The 19383-nt window shown below is 51.5% G+C and overlaps 2 protein-coding genes across 8 annotated transcripts in view; one reads left to right on the top strand and one right to left on the bottom strand.

Annotated features, from left to right (window-relative positions):
- BRD3OS (BRD3 opposite strand) overlaps positions 1 to 1469 on the top strand; it is a 29385-nt gene extending 27916 nt beyond the window's left edge. For 3 of the 4 annotated variants that reach the window (XM_077149054.1, XM_077149052.1, XM_077149053.1), the window contains exon 2: positions 389 to 1469. In XM_077149054.1, the coding sequence (XP_077005169.1) occupies positions 1003 to 1257 (255 nt within the window). In that variant the 5' untranslated portion in view covers positions 389 to 1002 and the 3' untranslated portion in view covers positions 1258 to 1469. Of the gene's footprint in view, positions 1 to 170; positions 281 to 388 lie in introns of all 4 variants that reach the window. The other variant, XM_077149051.1, reaches the window with a different exon arrangement.
- A 3088-nt stretch (positions 1470 to 4557) lies between these two features.
- The window catches only part of BRD3 (bromodomain containing 3), a 90589-nt gene continuing 75763 nt past the window's right edge, over positions 4558 to 19383 (bottom strand). For all 4 annotated transcript variants that reach the window (XM_077149044.1, XM_077149046.1, XM_077149042.1 and 1 more), the window contains 6 exons: positions 18264 to 18392; positions 16001 to 16192; positions 14502 to 14743; positions 10267 to 10556; positions 8889 to 9017; positions 4558 to 7829 (listed from right to left, as the gene is read on the bottom strand). In XM_077149044.1, coding sequence (XP_077005159.1) covers positions 7714 to 7829; positions 8889 to 9017; positions 10267 to 10556; positions 14502 to 14743; positions 16001 to 16192; positions 18264 to 18392 — 1098 coding nt within the window. In that variant the 3' untranslated portion in view covers positions 4558 to 7713. The remainder of the gene's footprint in view (positions 7830 to 8888; positions 9018 to 10266; positions 10557 to 14501; positions 14744 to 16000; positions 16193 to 18263; positions 18393 to 19383) is intronic.

Here is a 19383-nt window from a genome sequence, read left to right as displayed (position 1 = left end):
CACTTGGGCCATGTCCTCGGCGCTGCTCTGATGGCCCTTCCCCTGCCCTCATCTCTCTTGGCCCAGAGGCCTGCCAGCTCTTTGGAGCGGAATGGCGGGGGGCTGCTGGGGGTCGACGCGCGTAGGGTAAGCCCTGTGCCCCTTGTCCTCCCTCTGCTCTCACTTCACAGGTGCAGACGCGGAAGCTGGGACAGGCGGTGCCCTGTATCAGGCAGGTTATAAAGAGCCACCCCTGACGAGACTGCACTTAGGTCGTGGAGCAGCCGAGGGCACTTCCGCGGTAAACCGCGCAGGAAGCTTAACCCTCTGATCCAAAAAGGAATTCACATTCTAGGCTGCTGGGGCCCTTTCTCCCCTCGCTTCTGACAGCGTGTTCATTTCTTTGTAGCACTGTGTTTGGGAGAAAGGAAGACTAGCCGGTTCCAAGTGTTCAGTGCGTAGCAGAGCGCGGTGACCAACTTTGCAGGCCGACCCGTGGACAGACCGGTGTAGCTCCTCTCAGGTCCGATCCAGCCGAATCCAATAGCCTTTCCTTCAGGACGGTGCATCCATCTTTTCAAACTCGAAGGTCCAAGGCAGGGCATCAGAATCACGACTGATAGCAGACAGATCACAGTTCTGATACTGGAGTCACGATTGATACTGAGTCCCTCCGAGGTGCTGGCTGGTCCCTCTCCTCTTCACACAGGACACCACCCGCAGCTGTTCCAGGAAGCAGTGCAGCCAGGTTACAGGCCAGGGATGGGTCTCAGGTGTGGCTTCAGAATGCCTCCAAGCACATTTCAAGTCTCCCTGCAACACAGCACTCCCAAGGATATTGCTTACAAATGGTCTGGATTTCTAATTTCCGCCATCAAGCTAAATAAGGAAACCTCAAACCCAACAGGTGAAAAAGTGCTTAATTGGCTAATGTAGTGCAGCGCCGTTGGAGCTGTCCACACGTGCGGACTGCCTCTTGTAGCAGTCCTGGGTAGGCTTGGGGGCCTGTATCTGGGAAGAGCCATGAGTGGCCGGGTGCCCCTGGCAGAGAAAGCGCTGTCAGAGGGCTACGCCCGTCTCCGGTACAGAGATACCGCCTTGCTCATCTGGCAGCAGCAGCAGCAGAAGTTAGAATCTGGGCCTCCTGGGACGTACCTGAGCAGGAGCCGAAGCATGTGGTACTCACAGTACGGGAACGAGGCCATCTTGGTTCGAGACAAAAATAAGCTGGAGGTCTCCCGGGACACCGGTCAGTCCAAGTTCTGTAGCCTCATGTAATTCCAGTGTGAAAACCTATGCCCAGGCACTGGGCTTTGCGGAAAACAGACTCCTATTTCATATGGTAGTCTTATTGATGTCTAATCCTTATCGGCAGATTTTGAGTAGTTAACACGAAGACCCAGCAGTGGTTTTAAGAATCCAAGGAATAAACTTTGAAGCTTTTTTTTTTTGTAAAATAAAGTAAAAGTTCTACCTTAAAAAAAAAAAAAGGATCCAAGACATTTGGAAATGAACTCCAAGCCCCTTTGCACAGTATCCAGGGAAACTGGTTCACTGAAGACTCAGCTTCTGGGACCCCTTGTAGTCAGCTATAGCAGTGTTCTAATTCCCCCAAGCCCTGCCAGGCCTGGCCCTGGCCTCGGCACTGCTAGATGCATTTTTTCGGTTATATTTCCAAGTAAACCAAGCAAGAGTGACCCCTGCAACAATCCTTTTCAAGATTTTACACGTTGATTTTAGGTATTCACTTCTACCTGGTAAAGAATGGGTCAGACTAGGAAATATAAGGAAATTGGATCATATATGGTCCATTTGTCTGGCCCAAGACGTAGTTAACTCGAATGGTCACCATCATTACCATGGAAACTTTGTTGCACTTGCATTTTGAATCTAGTTAAATTCAAACCAAGTTTTGAATTTAAATCACATGGAATGCAGTGTAGTTCTTTCTACACTAGTCTCCAAATGCCTAAGAATTGTAGGCATGTTCTTCTAGAAAACATTAAGGAAACCAAAAGCTGTTTTTAAGTTGCATGTCAGTTGCCCTCCAATGGTTTCAAATTGAATTGTGGAGCAGCAAAAGGCAGACTCTCAGTTTCCGCTTAAGAGTTACAGCCTCCCTTTGGGCCTGGGCTGTAGGTTCCATTGTTGATAGCATTTGTGTATGCCAACTGCCGACATACACCGTGCACACTGTGGAGGCTCACCTGGACAGGTACTGTCTTGAAAGGATTTGCTATCTGTCATTAAAGTCTGCTTGGCTATCCAATGTGGAAATGCGTTTTGTCAAAGCTGATTTTTCTTTTCTAAACAAACATCCTTTAGGACTCTGCCCCTTTCCCACACCCTTATTTTCTTTTTATTTTCTTATTCTATCTTCATTGGTTTTCAATCTTTTCTTATAACAGCAATATCTAATGGTTACCAAAAATCCAAGTACAGAAGTGCATAAAGCATTGTGAAGTACCTTCCCTGTTTTATCAGTATGTACACATAATCTTGGGCGATTTTAATGGTCTCATCCTGTGTTCTTGTGATTTTCTTCTTGCTGCACAGTTTATGCTGGGCATCTTTCTGTGCCTGAATGCATGTCTACCTCATGCTTTTACTGTCCAACTCGTAGCATCCCTGCATCCCTACGAGGGTATCAAAATCACGCCCCAGCACCGCCGGGTGGAGTCCCCCGTGCAAGTTCTTCAGTCAGACATCACCCACAGGTACGGTTGTGGGTCAAACTGCATTCCCCGCTCTTTAAACATCCAGCCAGAGGCCTGGTTGGCAGCAGCCTCCTGTAGAGCCTCTAGTCCTTGGGGACTCAATAGAGAGGCTTGGAAGTCGGGTTCCTAAAAACTCTCTGGAGTTGTAGGGGAGCCAGTACAGTCAGTTGCCCTCCAATGGTTTCAGATTGAATTGTGGAGCAGGAAAAGGCAGACTCTCATTTTCTGCTTAAGAGTTGCAGCCTCCCTTTGGGCTTGGGCTGTAGGTTCCATTGTTGATAGCATTTGTGTATGCCAGCTGCTGACATACACCGTGCACAGTGTGGAGGCTCACCTGGACAGGTATTGTCTTGAAAGGATTTGCCATCTGTCATTAAAGTCTGCTTGGCTATCCAATGTGGAAATGCCTTTTGTCAAAGCTGATTTTTCTTTTCTAAACAAACATCCTTTAGGACTCTGTCCCTTTCCCACACCCTTATTTGGATAGACAGACTGTCTGGTCTGTCCAGAGGCAGGCTTCCACGGTAAGGGCTTGCCTGATCCAAGTTTCCCCAACCCTAGTGGATGGATTCTTTTCAGCATCTTTTCAATTCTTTAAATGCTGCTTAGGAAGAAAGCCAACCTGACTATGTTTCTGGAATGCCTGCTTGAGGTACGCTGTACCTCACACTGAAAAAAGATCGGCTTGGGCTTGGGGATGGCCCCAGGCAGCAGAAGCAGCACTGGCACATAGTGGGCCTCTGGGGGTTGCACCATGGAGCCAGGGGGGATGTCACTGTTCCCCCCCCCCGCCCCAGCCTGAGGTCTGCACTGGAAGGTATGTGCTCGCCGTGGTAGGCCTCAGGTCAGGAATGAGGAGTAGCAGATGTGCAGTACTGGGCAGCCCAGAGTGCAGGAGACACCCCGCCTACCCACACTGCGCGAGGGGAGCCTGCCTACTGGCCTGCCATCCTCAGCATGGGAGCTGTGGCCGAGGTGGACAAGGCCCAGTTGCCATCCTTAAGCTTAGTCTGGATGAGAGGGAAGAGCCTGGGTGGAGCGAACCCAGGGACATGGGAACAAAAAGGCCACTGCCTTCCTGAGCCTACGGTGGACAGGCAGGGGGAGCAGACGGAAACACTGGCAGGCCTGGATCCAGGACGAAGGAAAATGACTGGGCTTTTCAAGGCCTGGTTCAAAAAGTCACAGTAAATGGAAAACACTGCCAAGCCCTGGTCTGTCTGGACGTCTCATTCAAGCCTCTTCTTGGGTGCCAGGTTCTGTCTGGAGTGCCATGCATGAAGCCTCGGCGAGTCAACCCTAGTTTGATGGGCTTCATTTAAATGTTTGGGCCAGCTGCACAGGGGCAAGTATTCACCTCATCTGCCGTCCCAGGAGGTCATCGGCCCACTCACCCCATTTCCCAGTCCCCTCAGCATAGGACAAAGGCAGGAGAAGAGAAGATTAATGGCCGGCAGGGTGAGTGAGGTCTGGAAGACAAGAGAACCTCAATGTGTAGAGACACAGCTTGTTCTAGAGACTGGCCAAAGATGAAAGGAAATGGGCTTTTAACTTCCTCAGCGAGGAAAGTGAGAAGGCTCTCTAAATCCTGGCGCCTCCCTGCTGAGACGGGGCTGAGAGCTCCTGAACTGACTTTCTTAAGCCCCTTTTGATGTTCTGAGTGTTTCTGTCAAGATCTTTAGGACATGAAGAGTGTGGAACTCACTGCCCTCATGGTGCTGCAGGAAGGGGGGACTCTGGACTCCAGGGGAGCCCCGTGCCGCGGCCAGAGCTTCCAATTGCGGCTGGACCTGGAGTCCACACCCCGAATGAGCTGTGAGCGACGCCAGCACAGAGCACGCGGAAATGCACATACAGGTGCTGTTTTTTTTCTTTCTTTTTATTATGAAAACAAAACAAATGCCCCAGGAGAAGGGTCCATGATTACCAGAAACATCAAAGAGTACTTTCTACCATTTTTATTCTGTTGTGTTGAGGCCAGCATTGCAATAAACAAGCTAAAACTACTTACATTGGACTCATTTTCAGTAACTTGACATTTACAGGAATATACTAGAAACGGCACTAAAAAGTTTAAGAAAAGTTACGGTAAACTTGCATGCACATCATACAGAAAAGTAACATTTTAAATACAAAAAAAGAACCTTTTGAAAGTATTATACCAGTCTGAAGGAACAGCACTAAAGTGGATGTGACAAATCCTATGTTGTGGGTGGTGTTTTTTCCCCCATACAACTGCAAAGAATGTGAATGTTGAAAAACAACAAAAACAAACAAACAGAAAAACGTATCTTACAGTTTGTAAGCAGGATGATGCTGCCCGGAATGGGGAAGGGTCTCAGAAATTCAGTTAATACCCAAAGCCTAACCCCTCACCCTCCAGGTGTCACTCAGAAGATTTTCAAATCCATTTCCCGCACATTGCTGACCTACTTAGCAAACTGCTCCTTTCCCCTGGGAAAAAGCACATGAAGAGCTGCTCTACGGTTCTCAGTGGTAAAATAATCCTAAACGTGGAACTGCAGCCTCCCCACAGCAGAGGAAATGGAAATGGCAAATATCCCAAAGCCTGATGGCAAGGGTGTTGAGGTTCCCCCAAAACTCTGAAATCTGTTGCAGTCTGGATAGAAAACCTTAAAAAAAAAAAAAAAGGAAAAGAAAATGACAGCACCAGGAACTTGCAAGCTGCTCAGTACAAGCAGCAGTCCTCCGTGAGCTAGCAAAGCCAGCACACTCTCTGTAGATGAGAGGAGCAGAGGCAAGTGGAGAATCTGCCATCACACAAAGAACTAGTGCCTAAAGGGGACTCGGAAATCCCCCATTGGTGCTGACCTCTGGGGTCTGATGTTCCCCTTCTTAATCTTTCACCCAGGTGAAGTGCCCCCGTCTCCCCAACTGTCAGCTGCCAAGGTGCACTAAAGGCATGCGGCCCCCCCCCCAGGGACCCCCAGCCACCTGTCATCAGGGCCTGTTTCCAGTCACATCCTGCTTTAAGACCTGGCGGTCCGGTCATCTGTTTCCTTTAAGTCATTGTTTAAATATTCCATTAATGATCTGTTTAGAAAATAGCTATGAAAAACAAGGATAACTTTAAAAAATGGAAAGTTGAAAATCCATTTAGATTTTTATTATAAACAAAACAATTAAAAGTTGAACAAACTGGCTCAAAACTCACCGAGTGTTAGAATGACCAACAGTTAGAAAAATGGTAATCTATCACCCACGCCTCATCGGAGTCCTTGCGTTGCCAAGGGGTGGTGGTGGAATCTGAATCGGTTTGTGATTTTTATTAGGATGCTGACAATAACCCCCTGTGGCCCTAAGTGCTGGCACAAACAACTTGCCTCCACACCCAACAGCCGCTTCTCTGATGCCCTCCCAAGGACATCTGGGAGAATGGGCTCTTTCAGCCATTTCTGTGCTACTTGTGAAAAAATGCTTGAGCAGGGAGCCCCTACCCCGGAAAGTGGGGAGAAGCCAGGGGTGGCCAGGGCCTGGCAAACGGCAGCCTCTCCTGGCCGGCTGGGAGACGGCAGCTCCCAAGAGGAGGCGGGAGGCTGGGGGCAGGTGGCCCAGGCCCTCTTGGCTGCAGCCCCCAGGTCAGGGCTCACTCAGGCAGTCTGGGGAGCCCCTGCCCTCAGAGGCCGTATGGCAGCCTCGGGAAAAACAAAACCAAAACATAACCTTCTGTTAAACTCTGTATATTATTTTCTTTACAATAGAAAGTTAAAAATCAAGACTTAGATTTACTGTACAATTTTTTTCTCTCAGATTACAAAGTTTATATTATATAACTGGGGTTCCCTAAACTGATTTCTTTTAAAACAGTCCTAAACAGACCAGAAGTAAATACAAAAGAACTAAACAAAATAAAAGGTTAAAATATGCTGCAGCTGGAAGTTGTCCATACCAGTAATTCCATACTAAAAAAAAAAAAAAAAAAGACAAAAAACTGCACAAACCCAAGAGAAGAAGCAGCCTCCAGACAGGGTTGAGCACCAGCACAGTGACCGGAAGCGCGCACCGGGAGGTAGGAGGTCCGTCACGTTCCCACGGGGTCTCAGGGTCGCTGCCTTCAAACCATCTCAAAGGCCTGCGTCTCTGCTGTCTTCTCTCAATGCATTTCTTTCATGGTTTTGTTTTTGCTTTTTTTTTTTTAAAAAAGGACCCATGATGTTAATAAATAAAGTATTTATATATACATGAAGTTGGAAAACGGCTCCGGAGTGTGCAGCAGCAGCAACCCTACAAATTGGGGGCACACATGGGCTGGACTGTCGTAGAAAATTGCCGAACCTTACAAAAAAAGTCTCCTTTTGTTTTTTATCTTTGCTTCTATTTTTTTTATTTTTATTTTTTATTTTCTGAAGTTGAGGTAAAAAGTTTCAGTGTCTAGAAACCTGCACACTGCACACGCAGCCATGGTGTTCCCTCCCAAGAGCTGCTGACATCACAAAGATCAGAGAACCGCAGCGTCCCTCCCTACCACCCCAACCCCACTCCCACTGGGCCCCTGTCGAGCCACCAACAGCCTTTCCGCTAAGGCCAATCCTAGTCCCTACCGGCAGACTCGCACCCTCAGCCCCTGACCAAGGGCCGAGGCTCACACTCGGGTCCAAAGCCAGCAGCAGCCCGCAAGCACAGTACCATTCTAGAGAGATCTCTGAGACAGGCCTTCTGGAGCTACGGACCACGGTGACCATAGGAAAAGGGATTCTGCAAGAACCTGCAGCTCACACCTCACACGCTTTTCTACGGTTATCAGATTAGCATGTGCAACAATCTCTCCAAGCGACCAAATTCCCATATGCAGAGTTCACACCTTCTCATGAAGTCTGATGCACACACAAGAGATCTTTGACCTATTAAAGCAAAAACTGGAAGATACCATAACACTGGATTAAAAAGAAAACCTGCACACCATGGAACCAAAGTCGTCTATTGACCATAGAAGGGAACACTGCAGTGCGTTGGCGTGTGCGACATCCGTCTCTCCTGTTCTGTCCAAGGCCAGGCTTTACTCCGAGTCGCTGCTGTCAGAGCTGGAGCCACTGGAACTGCTGCTACCGGACTCTGAGGAGCTGCTGCTGCTGAGGCGGGACGGCCCTCCCGAGGGCGCAGATCCGGATTTCTCTGATGGAAACACACGACGGTGAGAGACATGCCCACCCACTGCTTACCTGGGGTTTTCTGGAATGTCTAGAGGTTTACAACACCAGATTACGTGCCATCCTTCCATCATTTCTTGACCCAGTAATTTGATAAATATTGATAAATATTTGTTGAAATGAAATGGATGAGGTAAATGAAATGGTCTAAATATGCTGGAGATGGAAAAAAATAAATGCAATCTATACAGAGGAACTAACAGGATATTGGGGTAAGGATGGTTCCCGGGGCTATTAAGTGAAACACCAAGCCTTGTAGCCAACATTTCTGGGGACACTTGCTTCCCTTTGAACCCTGTAAGATCTAGGAAGACCCACCCAATCTTCTGAGGAAGCAAGCATGGTCATAGCCCCTACTGGCACTCGCTCGAGTCTAGATGGGAACAGAGCCATGAAGCCTCCAGACCTCTAACCCCCAGGTGGATGCAACTGCCCACTGGCATGGCCTGAGAATCTTGGGAGGCCAGGGGAAGAAGGTGGCTCTTTCTTACAGGCTCCAGAAAATGGAGGCAAGCAGCCAAACTGCCTGCTCACATAAAATAAGAGGCCTCGGGGTGGGGGACCAGAGCCCCCCACTTTGTTATCAGTTCACAGGCTGCGGACCTAGTGCCAAGGGCTGAGGGGACAAGTGGAAAGCTCACCGAGGAAGGTCTGGGGCTAGAGCAATGGGCCATCAGGAGGAAGCAGCGGGCTGAATCACTTATCTCCTCCGAGTCATCTGGGTTCAGCCCCCAAAGCACCATTTTCCCTCATGGCCCCTCTGCCTATAGATCAGGCATGCATCTCCATGCCCACCTCACATCCACACCGCATCCCACAAGGCCAGGGCTGTGGCCCTCAGGTGACAAGTAGGGAAATTGAGGTTCTGGGAGGCCCAGAGCCTCACCTGAGATAACAGCTTATTAAATGACAGAGCCACAAAGTCCAGCTTGGGCCTGTATGAAGCCCAATCCCCACTGTTGACCACTTCCCTTGGACAGACAGCAGGATGAGACTAAAGAGGAGCAGTGGGGCGGACAGGTACCTTTCTTGGCAGGCTTCTTGTTGTTGGTCAGCTGCCCACTGACATCCTGCAGCCGCTTCTCTAGCTCCTTTTTCTTTTCCTGAGCTAACTCCTCTTTTGACTTGGCTGCCTGCTTTTTCCCGCTTGTCGCTGTGAAGGAACAGATGAGTGCTGAGACAGGAGGGGCTGGGGCCAGGTGGAGGACGGCACAAGGCAGGATGGCGAGCCACCTCTCCCAGGCAGCAGTCGCACACCCCTCAGACACACCACTGGTCAGAGTGGCTCCTGAGCCGTGCAGAGCCCTCGGCCAGCTCCCAGGCTCAACTGCTCAGGCGGTGGGGTAGCCTCCAGGTGGCAAGGCCCCAGCTCTCCCTTGTGTCCACACACCGCCTGGCCTTGGTGGGAGGGTGAGTGCACCACCCAACCAAGATGTCGCCCGAGCAACCTAACGTCAGGAGTAAAAATGGGGGGTCCACAACCGCCACCTGCCTATGAAGCCCTCACTACACACACAGCCCGACCTTTACTCCCAACAAAAAGCCACTCCAAAGAGCAGGACCCAGATGCACTGAGGTTCTGAGACATGCCGTGGCCCCACGCCCCTGGACAAGTGAGGCTGGAGGTGCACACCCCAACTCAAAGGCCTCCTTCGCCAAGCCCCCACTTCTCCCTCCGCCGTGGCAGTGACGGCCCGGGCTTGGCCCTAGGGCCTGTTCCCATGCCAGGATTAACGGTGACTTACCCTGGGGCTGTGTGCCGTGACTACAGAAGGGGGCCTAACGCTGTGTCCAGCTTCTAAAAGGAGACTGCCCCTTTAAGAAGGGGGGAGGCCCCAACCCCGCCCCAGGCCCTACCAGTCTGCGCTCTGCCTCTAGAGCAGGACTGGCACGCGGGCAGCAGCCAGGAGGACTGCCCCATGCCAGCTCGCCTCACTCTCCAGGGCCCGCTGGCCTGGGGGTAACCTGCTCCTTCCTACCTGGTGGCCAGATGAAGCCATCAGCCCCAGGGGTAAGCGTGGCCAGTGCCAGAGTCCATCCTGAAGCCTCAGAAACCCTGACCCTCGTCAGAAGGAGGGTCCTCGCCATAAGGGACCATCAGAAAGGTTACCCGCAGTCAAGGCCCCACACAAGGCCTCAGGGAGGAAGGCTGGAGAGCAGACCTTGACTGGCACCTGAGTGACAGGGGCAGGGACCCCACCTTCAAATCGCTTGTCCTCGGCTGAGCACAAGACAGGCATGAGGGCAGAAAAAGAGGCGGCCAGCTGAGGGAGGCAGCTCCTGCCCGCTCTCGCTCCGTAGAGGGGGGCCTGGGTCTCTGCCCAGGGCCTGAGACACACCTGGGAGGCAGGGAGTGAAGGGCAGGGGGGCTGCAGCACCGCGGGCTGCCCCAGACAACTTACAGAATGGTTTTCTTTGTTTTTTCTGTAAACAAGACTTGACATATCTCTCCAGTTCTCGTAAAGTGGTGGGTTTCAGAGTCTCAAAGTCGATCTCGATCTCGTCGGGGTTGGAGTCCCTGAGTGAGGGCTCCCGCGACTGGATGATGTGCACCACACGGCCCAGCTTCTCGCCGGGCAGCCGGTTGATGTCCAGGCTCAGCTGCCGCTTCTCATCATAGCTCATGGGCAGGCCCTCCTCCTCCTCCGAGTCGTAGGAGGCTGAAGCCTGCTTGCTGCCCTTCCTTGGCTGCCTGCGGCAGGGGACACAGACGCAGAGCTGAGGCGCGTCCATCCGAGCCCGCTGCCCCCTGCCTCAAGCCCCCGCCTGCCCTGCCAGGCCTCCTTCCTCCCCAACAGCAGACCGCTCCTTGGACCCCACTCTCTCACCAGGGGTCACACCCAAACCAGTCCTCCAAGACAGGAAAGCTTCGCAAACTGTCTGAGGATTCGAATGTTTCAGCCAGAGGCCGCTCCCAGCTGAAGTGTCCTGGGGCCTCGGCCAGGAAGCGATGGGGCAGTCAGTTCCCCTCAATGCCCCTCCCACCTCAGGTATCTCAGACCCAACAGGTCAAAAGCTGACCTCTGTGTTCAAATGATAATCAACAGGAAGGCAGTAAAGGGGAACAGTAGAACAAAAAGCAGAGAAGACAGACGGAAAATAATGAAATGTAGACCTAAATCCCACCACATTGATAATCACACTAAATATAAATCATCCAAACCCATCAATTAAAAGACATAGATGATCACACTGAATAAAGAAGACCTAATATGCACTTTCCACATGAGCCCTATGCTAAATGTAACGATATAGGTTGATTAAAAGTAAAAAGATGGGAAAATATATGCCGTCCAAACACTAATCAAAAGAAAGTTGGATTGGCTATATTAATTTCAGACAAAGCAGACTTCAGAACAAGGAATATTATTAGGGAAAAACAGAGACATTATTATATGATAAAAGTATCAACCCACCAAGAAGATGTAACAACCCTAAATATGTTTGCACCTAATATACAGCAAAATAATAGAACTGAAGGGAAAATAGGAAAATCGACAATTATGGTTGGAGAGTTCAACAATTTTCTCTCAGTAATTAATAAAACAAGCCAATGAGCAGGAATACAGAAGACCTGAACAATGCGACCAACTGCACCGGATGACATTGTGTTGTTGTATGGGATTTTTCATCAGCTTCTTCCTAATTGACCTTTACACAGCACTCTACCTGGCAGCAGCAGAATGCACACTCTTTTCAAGTACATGTGGAACATTCACTAAAACAGACCACATTCTGGGCCATAAAACAAAATTTTACAGAAGTGAGCTTACACAGAGTATGTCCTCTGACTAGAAATCAGTAAGAGAAAGATAGCTGGGAAATCCCCAAATAGCTGCGAATTAAACAACACACTTCTAAGCAACCCATGGGTGAGTGAGGGAGTCTCAAAGGAAATTTGAAACTATTTTGAACAAAATGAAAATGAAGTACAACATATCAAAAATTGTGGGGTAGACCACAGAGAACCTCTTTTGTTGCTCAGATGTGGCCTCCCTCTGGAAGCCAACTGGGCAGGTGAGCTCACTGCCCTCCCCACTATGGGGGACAGGACTCCTGGGAACGAGGCATCGTGGGACTGAGAAAGCCTTCTTGACCAAAAGGGGGACAAGAAATGAAACAAAATGAAGTTTCAGTGGCTGAGAGATTTCAAATAAAGCCAAGATAGTACTGCTGCTGTCAGGTAGAGTGTTGTGTAAAGGTCGATTAGGAAGAAGCTGATGAAAAATCCCATACAACAACACAATGTCAGGCCGGTGCAGTTGGTCACACTGTTCAGGTCTTCTGTATTTCTGCTCATTGGCTTGTTTAATTAATTACTGAGAGAAAATTGTTGAACTCTCCAACCACAATTGTCGATTTTCCTATTTTCCCTTCAGTTCTATTATTTTGCTGCATATTAGGTGCAAACACATTTAGGGTTGTTACATCTTCTTGGTGGGTTGATCCTTTTATCATATAAAAGGGTTTATTTGAAATCTCTGAAATTTGAAATTCTGGAGGTTATTCTTATGCAGTACATAGAAACCCCTTTTCAGTTTTTGGTGTAGTGGAGTAGCTAGCGGAAAATTCCTGAAACTGTTCAGCTGTGTTCCCATAGCTGTGACTCTTGAAGATGACTGTATAACTATATAGCTTTTAAGGTGTGACTGATTATGAAAACCTAGTGACTGACACTCCCTTTTTATCTAGGGTATGGACAGTTGAGAAAGAAAATAAAGGCAAAAAATAAATAATAGGGGGTATGGACAGGATGTTTTGGGTGTTCTTTTTTCAGTTTTAGTCTTATTCTTTTTGGAGCTGTGCTAAATGATAGTACTGTGAACTATGATTGTGTACTTTGGATAATTATGTATATGTATATAAAATATGTATCAATAAAATTGCATTAAAAAGAGGGAAAAGGCAAGCCACAGATTGGGAGAAAAGATTTGTAGGGTGCAGCTAAAGCAGGGTTTAGAGGGAAATTATCGCATTAAATACTTACATTAGAAAAGAAGGTCTCAAAAAAATCTAAGCTTTTAACTTAAGAAGGGCAAATTAAATCTAAAGTAAGCAGAAGAAAATAGCAAAAGATCAGAAATGAATGAAATTGAAAAGAGACAAATCAATAAAACCACATACTGATTCTTTAAAAAGATCAATAAAATTTATGTCTCCCATCAGATTCACCAAGAAAAAAAGACCAATATCAAGAAAACAAATGACCAATATCAAGAATGAAAGAAAGGATACATCACTCCCAGCCCCGCAGACAGTATCAGAGAATAAGGGAAAGCTATGAACAAATCTCTGCCTATAAACTTGACACTCCAGGTGAAATGCAACAATACCTTGAAAGACACAAGCCAGCAAAACTCGTTAAAGGAGAAAATGATAATGTCAATCTTCTGATTAAAATAATTGAATTCACACCTCCAACAAAGAACACTCCAGGCCCAGCTGGTTTCCCTGGTGAATTCTCCCAAATATTGAAGGAATAACACCAACTCTAAAAATTGAAGTGGTCTATTTCCCAACTCCCTTTCTAGATAAGCACTGCCCTTATAACAAAATCAAAGGCAGGATGGGAAAAACTGATTTCTGCATGAAGGAAAGAAAGGAAAAAAGGAGGAAAGAAAAAGAGAAGGATGAGAAAGAAAACACTATTTCCACAGCCACTCCTCACCCACCCCAAGATACCCAAGTCCAAATCCCAGGATCCCAGAAGCACCTTCTCTACTCTCAGTCATGAAGGCCTGGCTGTTCTCCCTCCCCAACAGTTCTGATAATAACAGGCATCTCTCCACACCACCTCAACACCTGCCCCCAAGAAGTCCTTTCATTCACCCCTCTTCTCCCCGATCCCCGCCCAGAGGCCGGCACTTGGCTGCTGAGTCACACAAACCCTCTCTGACTCCGTTATGACTCACTTCACTTGCTCTTAGGACAAAACCCAAACACCCCAACAAAGTCCCAGCCGACCGTTCCTGCAGCCCCACTTGTCCTTTCTCAGGGTGCTGACCCTGCCTCCATTCAAAAGACGGCACGATCCACTGGTCTCTAAGGCTTCAGGTGTGCTCCCTTCTTCCAGCCAACCTGCACCAGGTGCCCGAGCCCTGAGCAGCTGCACTGGGGCCTGCAGCCGGCACACCCCCCTGCACCACTGCTGCTGCGCGCTTGTGGCTGGAATCCCCCAAGGCAGTGCCTGGCACACCGTGGGAGCCAAATAAGAAGGCTGAGTGGACCCGGTGGCCGAGTCAGTGCCAAGACACAATTCCATCACCCTGACCTCCTCCTCCTTGTCTACCAGGCAAGCCAGGAATGGAAGGCCAGGAGCCCAAGTCAACACACCTCCATCGCCCACAGACAGAAATCCTTTGCCCCGGTCAGGGAAACGCTTCGACAGCTTCAAGAGCAGCCAAGTCCCCACCAGGCAGTGTGTGTGCTGTGACGCCCATGATCGGGGCCACCAGCCTGGCAGCTGAGAGGTCGCCTCTGGTTTCCAGGATCTCTCTGGACCACCAGCCTCCTGCCCTGTCCTCCAAGCCCACCAGCCCAGCCCTGACGTCTCCTAGGCAAGGAGAGCCCGGGGCGCGGCCCAGGCCCGAGGCTCAGAGCCCCCGCGCTCCCTGCCGGGGGAGGGGCGGGGGCCCACCTGCCAGCCGCGGTGGTGCTGCTGGCCTTCCTGGCGGGCGCTTTCTTCTGCTGGACCTGCTTGGCCGGCGGGGCCACCCTGGCCTTCTTCTCGTCCTCGGCCTTCGCTTTGTGCTTCTCCTTCTCCTTCTCCTTCTCCTTCTTCTTCTCCTTCTTCTCCTTCTCCTTCTTCTCCTTCTTCCTCTTTGGTTTGTTCACAGGAGCCTGCGACAGGGCGGCCAGCTGCTCGTGGACGGCCTTCAGCTGGAAAAGAGCAGCACAGCCCCCCACGCGGCTGAGCAGGGCCCGGCACGGCGCGGCACGCCCAGATGAGGCGCAGGGGCGCCCGGGGTGCCCTGAGTGGCCTCACCGGCGTGGGCAGCCCTGCTCCCGGGCAGCCTCAGCCACGCCCAGCTCTGCCACGCACTACTTGTGTGGCCACTGGGCAGTGACTCCGCCTTCTGGGACCTCTAGTTCCTCATGCAAGATGGGGACCAGGTCCCCGTTTCCTGGGGGGGTCCCTGGGGGCACAAGCCAGGCCAGCGAAAGCTGGAGTACTTGGCGGGTGGGAGAGAATGTTTCCATATTAACCACGACTGTTACTGGGATGAGGCAGCCCTAGAGGCCTAATGGCTCACACAAAGGAGAAGGAAACAGCAACTTCCGCATGTCCGTGGGGTGAAAGATGTTTATTTACCCAGTACCCAACACAAGCCCAGCCTTTCAGTCTCCCTCCCAGCCCCTTGTGGGGGCGGTTTGGGGGATGGATGGGCTCCATGTGGGTTCACACAGCAGGCAGGTGGAGGGCCAGGGCCGGCACTCCTGATCCCCACAGAGCCAGCGCTTGCATACACTGGGCTGCAGAACCGAGGTCTCCCCTAGAGGCCCAGCTCGACCTGAAACACGCAGCACCCCCCTCAGTGGTAGCAAGGCCATCCCGTGTGTGGCCTAACTCCCCCTGGACACTGTCCCGACTGGCATCTGCTTCCCTTCCCTCCTGCCCCGGCCACCTCTGCACTCCAGGAACCACTGAGCTGCCATACACTCAGGAAAATACCTTACGTTTTCCCCAATTCTTTCGCAAAATGACTCAAAAGAAGGTGACATGCATCCTATTGTGCAAACGAGGAAAGCAAGGCAGAGTGGGGAGGGAGGTGCCCAGGGTTACTGGTCAGAGGCTACATGGGCGGTCTCCCTCCTGCAAGACCCAGAAGTCTGCGCCCACGCCCCTGCTAGAGACCTCTCCACTGTGCTGCGGGCTTCTGCGCATGCCCAAGTGGCCACTGAGCCCTACCCCAGAGCCCCCAGGTCTCTGGTGCGCCCCGGGACACACGTGTCTGCTCACAGTTCATTCACCTTCCCTAGGACCCTTTCTGGGGACGTTCCTAAGGAAGGAACCCTGCAGCTGCAGGCTTGTAGAAAGGAGGCAAAAAGGAAAAGGGCAAACCTCGGGTTCAGGGGGGCCAGGTGCCCAGGGAAGCTCCCGCATCCCCAAGTCCACCGCTGCTGGGGGCCCCTCACCTGCTCCTGCAGCTCCGCCAGCCTGGTGGCCCGCTCCTCCTCGGAGTCCGAGCTGCCCGAGTCGGAGGAGCTCTCCTCACTGCTGCGGCTGCTCTCCGTGCCCTTGCTCGCCACAGGGGCCACCGGGGCCGGCGGTGCTGGTGTGTCCACGGGCTCATCTGGCATCTTGGCAAACCTCATCTCAAATACGTCCTACGGGAGAACAGGGTCACCCTGAGCTCCTGAGAGCCCTCTTCTTCCTTACCACCCCGGGGAGCTGTGCCCTGGGCTCCTGGGAGAGCAGGCTCTGCCAGGGGGCTGCAGCTGCCCAGTTCTGAGCACAAACCTGCCACATGCTAGTGCCAGGGGACTAGACCGCCACAGGCAGGGAAGTAAGCCCCTTACCAAGTGTATAAGCCTCGTTTAGAGCATCTCTGCGTCGTTCTAGCCCAGGCCCAGGCTCCCTGTGTGCCCCCTACTGCTAAAGAAGAGGCTTTCCCTTGGTTTTGACTATCTGTCTGCACAGTCCCCAGCTGTAGGGCTGCAGGAGTTGGTTTGCATTTTCCTAATTCTTTACCCTGTGGATTTATTATAACTCCTCATCACACCTCATTCTGAGTTAGGCCTCCGAGGTGGCCAGAAAGACCAAAGTTGTGTCCTAAGTGGCTCTGAAGACCCACAGCTTTCACATCACCAAGGGCCCCCAGCCCCAGGGCCGCAAAGCTCAGGTCCACCCATACAGGGCTGAGCAGTGAGAGGAAATGCAGGCGAGGGCTGAGCTCATGCTGAACCCACTGGCCGGGCATCCGTCGGAGAGCCCCCTCTGGGACAGGCGCCCAGGACGTGCTGGCCTCGCAAAGCCAGGGCCTGAGAGAGCCTGTTCAGTCTGTCTGCGAACAGCCTGGCAGGCACATCTGTCTGGCCACTCCTGCCCCCAGAGCTTGGGGTATAAAGTCAGTATGTGGTCGCTGTCGGGACTGGGGTTCATTAGCCTCTAGCCCCGTTGGCAAGGGCTGCCCTTCTTGGGAACAGCCAGAGCCGGGCGCCTGGATGCTCCGTGTATGTTCCTGCTGGCTGCTGTGCCCACGCAGGGAATGACACAGGTCAGAGGCACAAGAGGCAGGCATTTCACAAAGGCCTCTGGGCTCGAGACAAAAGACACACAGTGAGCAGCGCTGCTGAATAAAACCAGGGTCCAGACAGCTCTTTCTGGCAACCCTGGGGTCTCCAGGAAGAGCCCCGTGAGGGTGCAACAGGCAGGGCCCACCATGTACCTGCCACACAGGGGAGGGGTCAGCGAGACCCAGGGTGGGGGTAGGGGGATCTTTCTCCTCGCCTCTCAGTTTTGTTTCCTTTGCTCCCATTTAGTCAAGGGTGAAACCATAAGCTACTCTACAGGGCTTTAAAAATGGTTCTGTGCAAGAGACTATGAGAACATCTCACAGGACAGATGTTCCAGGTCCTGTGAAAACATGACGTACTTACACTTATATGTTACTGTGCATTTATAGCACAGATAGTATACTGTTCCTAAGGCATGATATAACATTTAGCTTTTCCTCCAAAAGTAAAGTCCTGATTGTACAAATTCAAAACACCACCCATGTTATTTACGAGAGCCGACAGCCAGCAGGACCAGCAACAAAACTGAGGCACACACAGCCCTGGGTTTTGGCAGAGGAGCACATGGGAGGCAACCTTCTGTGTGCAGCTGTGTCAATGGCAACACTGAAAAGCACCCTGCTTTCCTTCTACTTACCCGTCTTTTCCCAGTTTCTCTAACGTACCTTTAACTTTGGCTATTGGAAAAGCTACCAGACAAGCATCATCAAGGCAAACGGCCCCAGGCTGCACCGACTGCCTGGTGGCTAAGCCTTCCCCAGATGCTAACCACGATGTGCTAGACGAAGGCAGCAGGAGGGCAGACAGCGAGCTCCTCTGACCCCTTCCCACCACCTGGAGGTTCCTGCAACCTCCCCTTGGTACATGGCTCCTCTGGGTAACAGCAGCCCGTCTGCAGGCTCACGCCCCCATGCCAGTCTGCAAGTCCCTATAGGTAGAGGCCAGTCTGGTCAGCACTGTGTCCCCAGAGCCAGGCTCGGAGCTGCAGGAGCCTGGCCGCTGCCCTGGAAACATAGGGTGCCCAAACCAAGGGCCCCTGTGGCCCTCCCCGGTTAGCCTCTCAGAGATGCTCATGTCTCCTAGGCCCCCACCCCATATCCAAGGGCCCTGGATACCCAGTGGGCCCCCTGGCTCTGGAACACCCCCGTCTGCCGGCAGTCACCTGCAGCTTCCTGGCCATGGCCACCACCTCATGGTCCGGAGGGTTGTACTTGTAACAATTTGAGAACATTAACCGGATGTCGGCCGCAAAGCCCTGGGCATCTGGGTACTCCCGGCTGTCCATCTTCTTCTGCAAACACACAAGCAGTATGCGTGACTGGGGGCAGCCCGGGAGCACATGCGGTGCTTACCAGACCCCCTCGGCTCGACCCGGGTCCCCCAGGCTCCAGGTCCGAGCTTCATAGGCAGTACCAGCAGGCTGGGCGGGACAGCCCCCTACCCTAGGGTGAGAGGCAGGGGGCAGGGAGCCTGAGGGTCCACAGGGGAGAGGCCAGAGACCAGACACAGGGGGGCCTCAACCTGGGAAACCTGGGGCTCCGAGCAGACACCACTGTAAACCCATCCTCACCCACAGGCCCGTTCTGCACATGGGGACGTTTTGTGTTCCCAGGGGCCCATGCAGCTCACAGGATGAGACAGTTAATTTCTGTGTCCACGGGGAACCCAGCAGCAGCTCCTAAAACTCTGCAAAGGTGGAAGGCCACAGGGTGTAGGGGTCCCAGCATCCATCCGTGTTTCTTTGGCCGGGACAAACAAGAAAGAAGCTAATGCCTGGTCAGTGGGCAGGTGGGGAGTGGTGGGGGGGATGTAGACACGGTAGGATGAAGCCATCAAGCCCAGCCCCCGAGTTTGGACACTGTTATCTAGGAGCCAACCAGCCACCATCTTGCTCTCAACTCCAGGACACAGCGTGCCAGGGATGTGCACCCCTCCGAGAAAGGCCTGGCCAGAAAACATCTTGGGATGCACCTAGAACTGCCTTCAATCCTCAAAGGCTCTACACGTTGGGAGAAACCTAAATGATGGTTTTAGAAGGCCAGCCTGCAATTCTTCTCAAAAGCTTCATCTTTAAGATCTACAATAAATTGAGAATAAAGTCTCCCTTTATTTGACATTGACTTAAAAAAAAAGTTAGCCTACCTCGCATTCTTTTCCCTTAACATGTTCATAAAAGATAAAAGAGGCAACTAAATTTCTGTGAAATCAGCCGTTCACAAATGTGGCTGGCATGCGCTTTTTTCCCTCCCAAGCCTCGACACAGCACTAAAGCTCTGAACACA

The sequence above is a fragment of the Tamandua tetradactyla genome, chromosome 2 (assembly GCF_023851605.1).
Source record: "Tamandua tetradactyla isolate mTamTet1 chromosome 2, mTamTet1.pri, whole genome shotgun sequence".
Lineage (NCBI taxonomy): Eukaryota > Metazoa > Chordata > Mammalia > Pilosa > Myrmecophagidae > Tamandua > Tamandua tetradactyla.
This window is presented reverse-complemented; position numbering and strand designations above follow the sequence as displayed.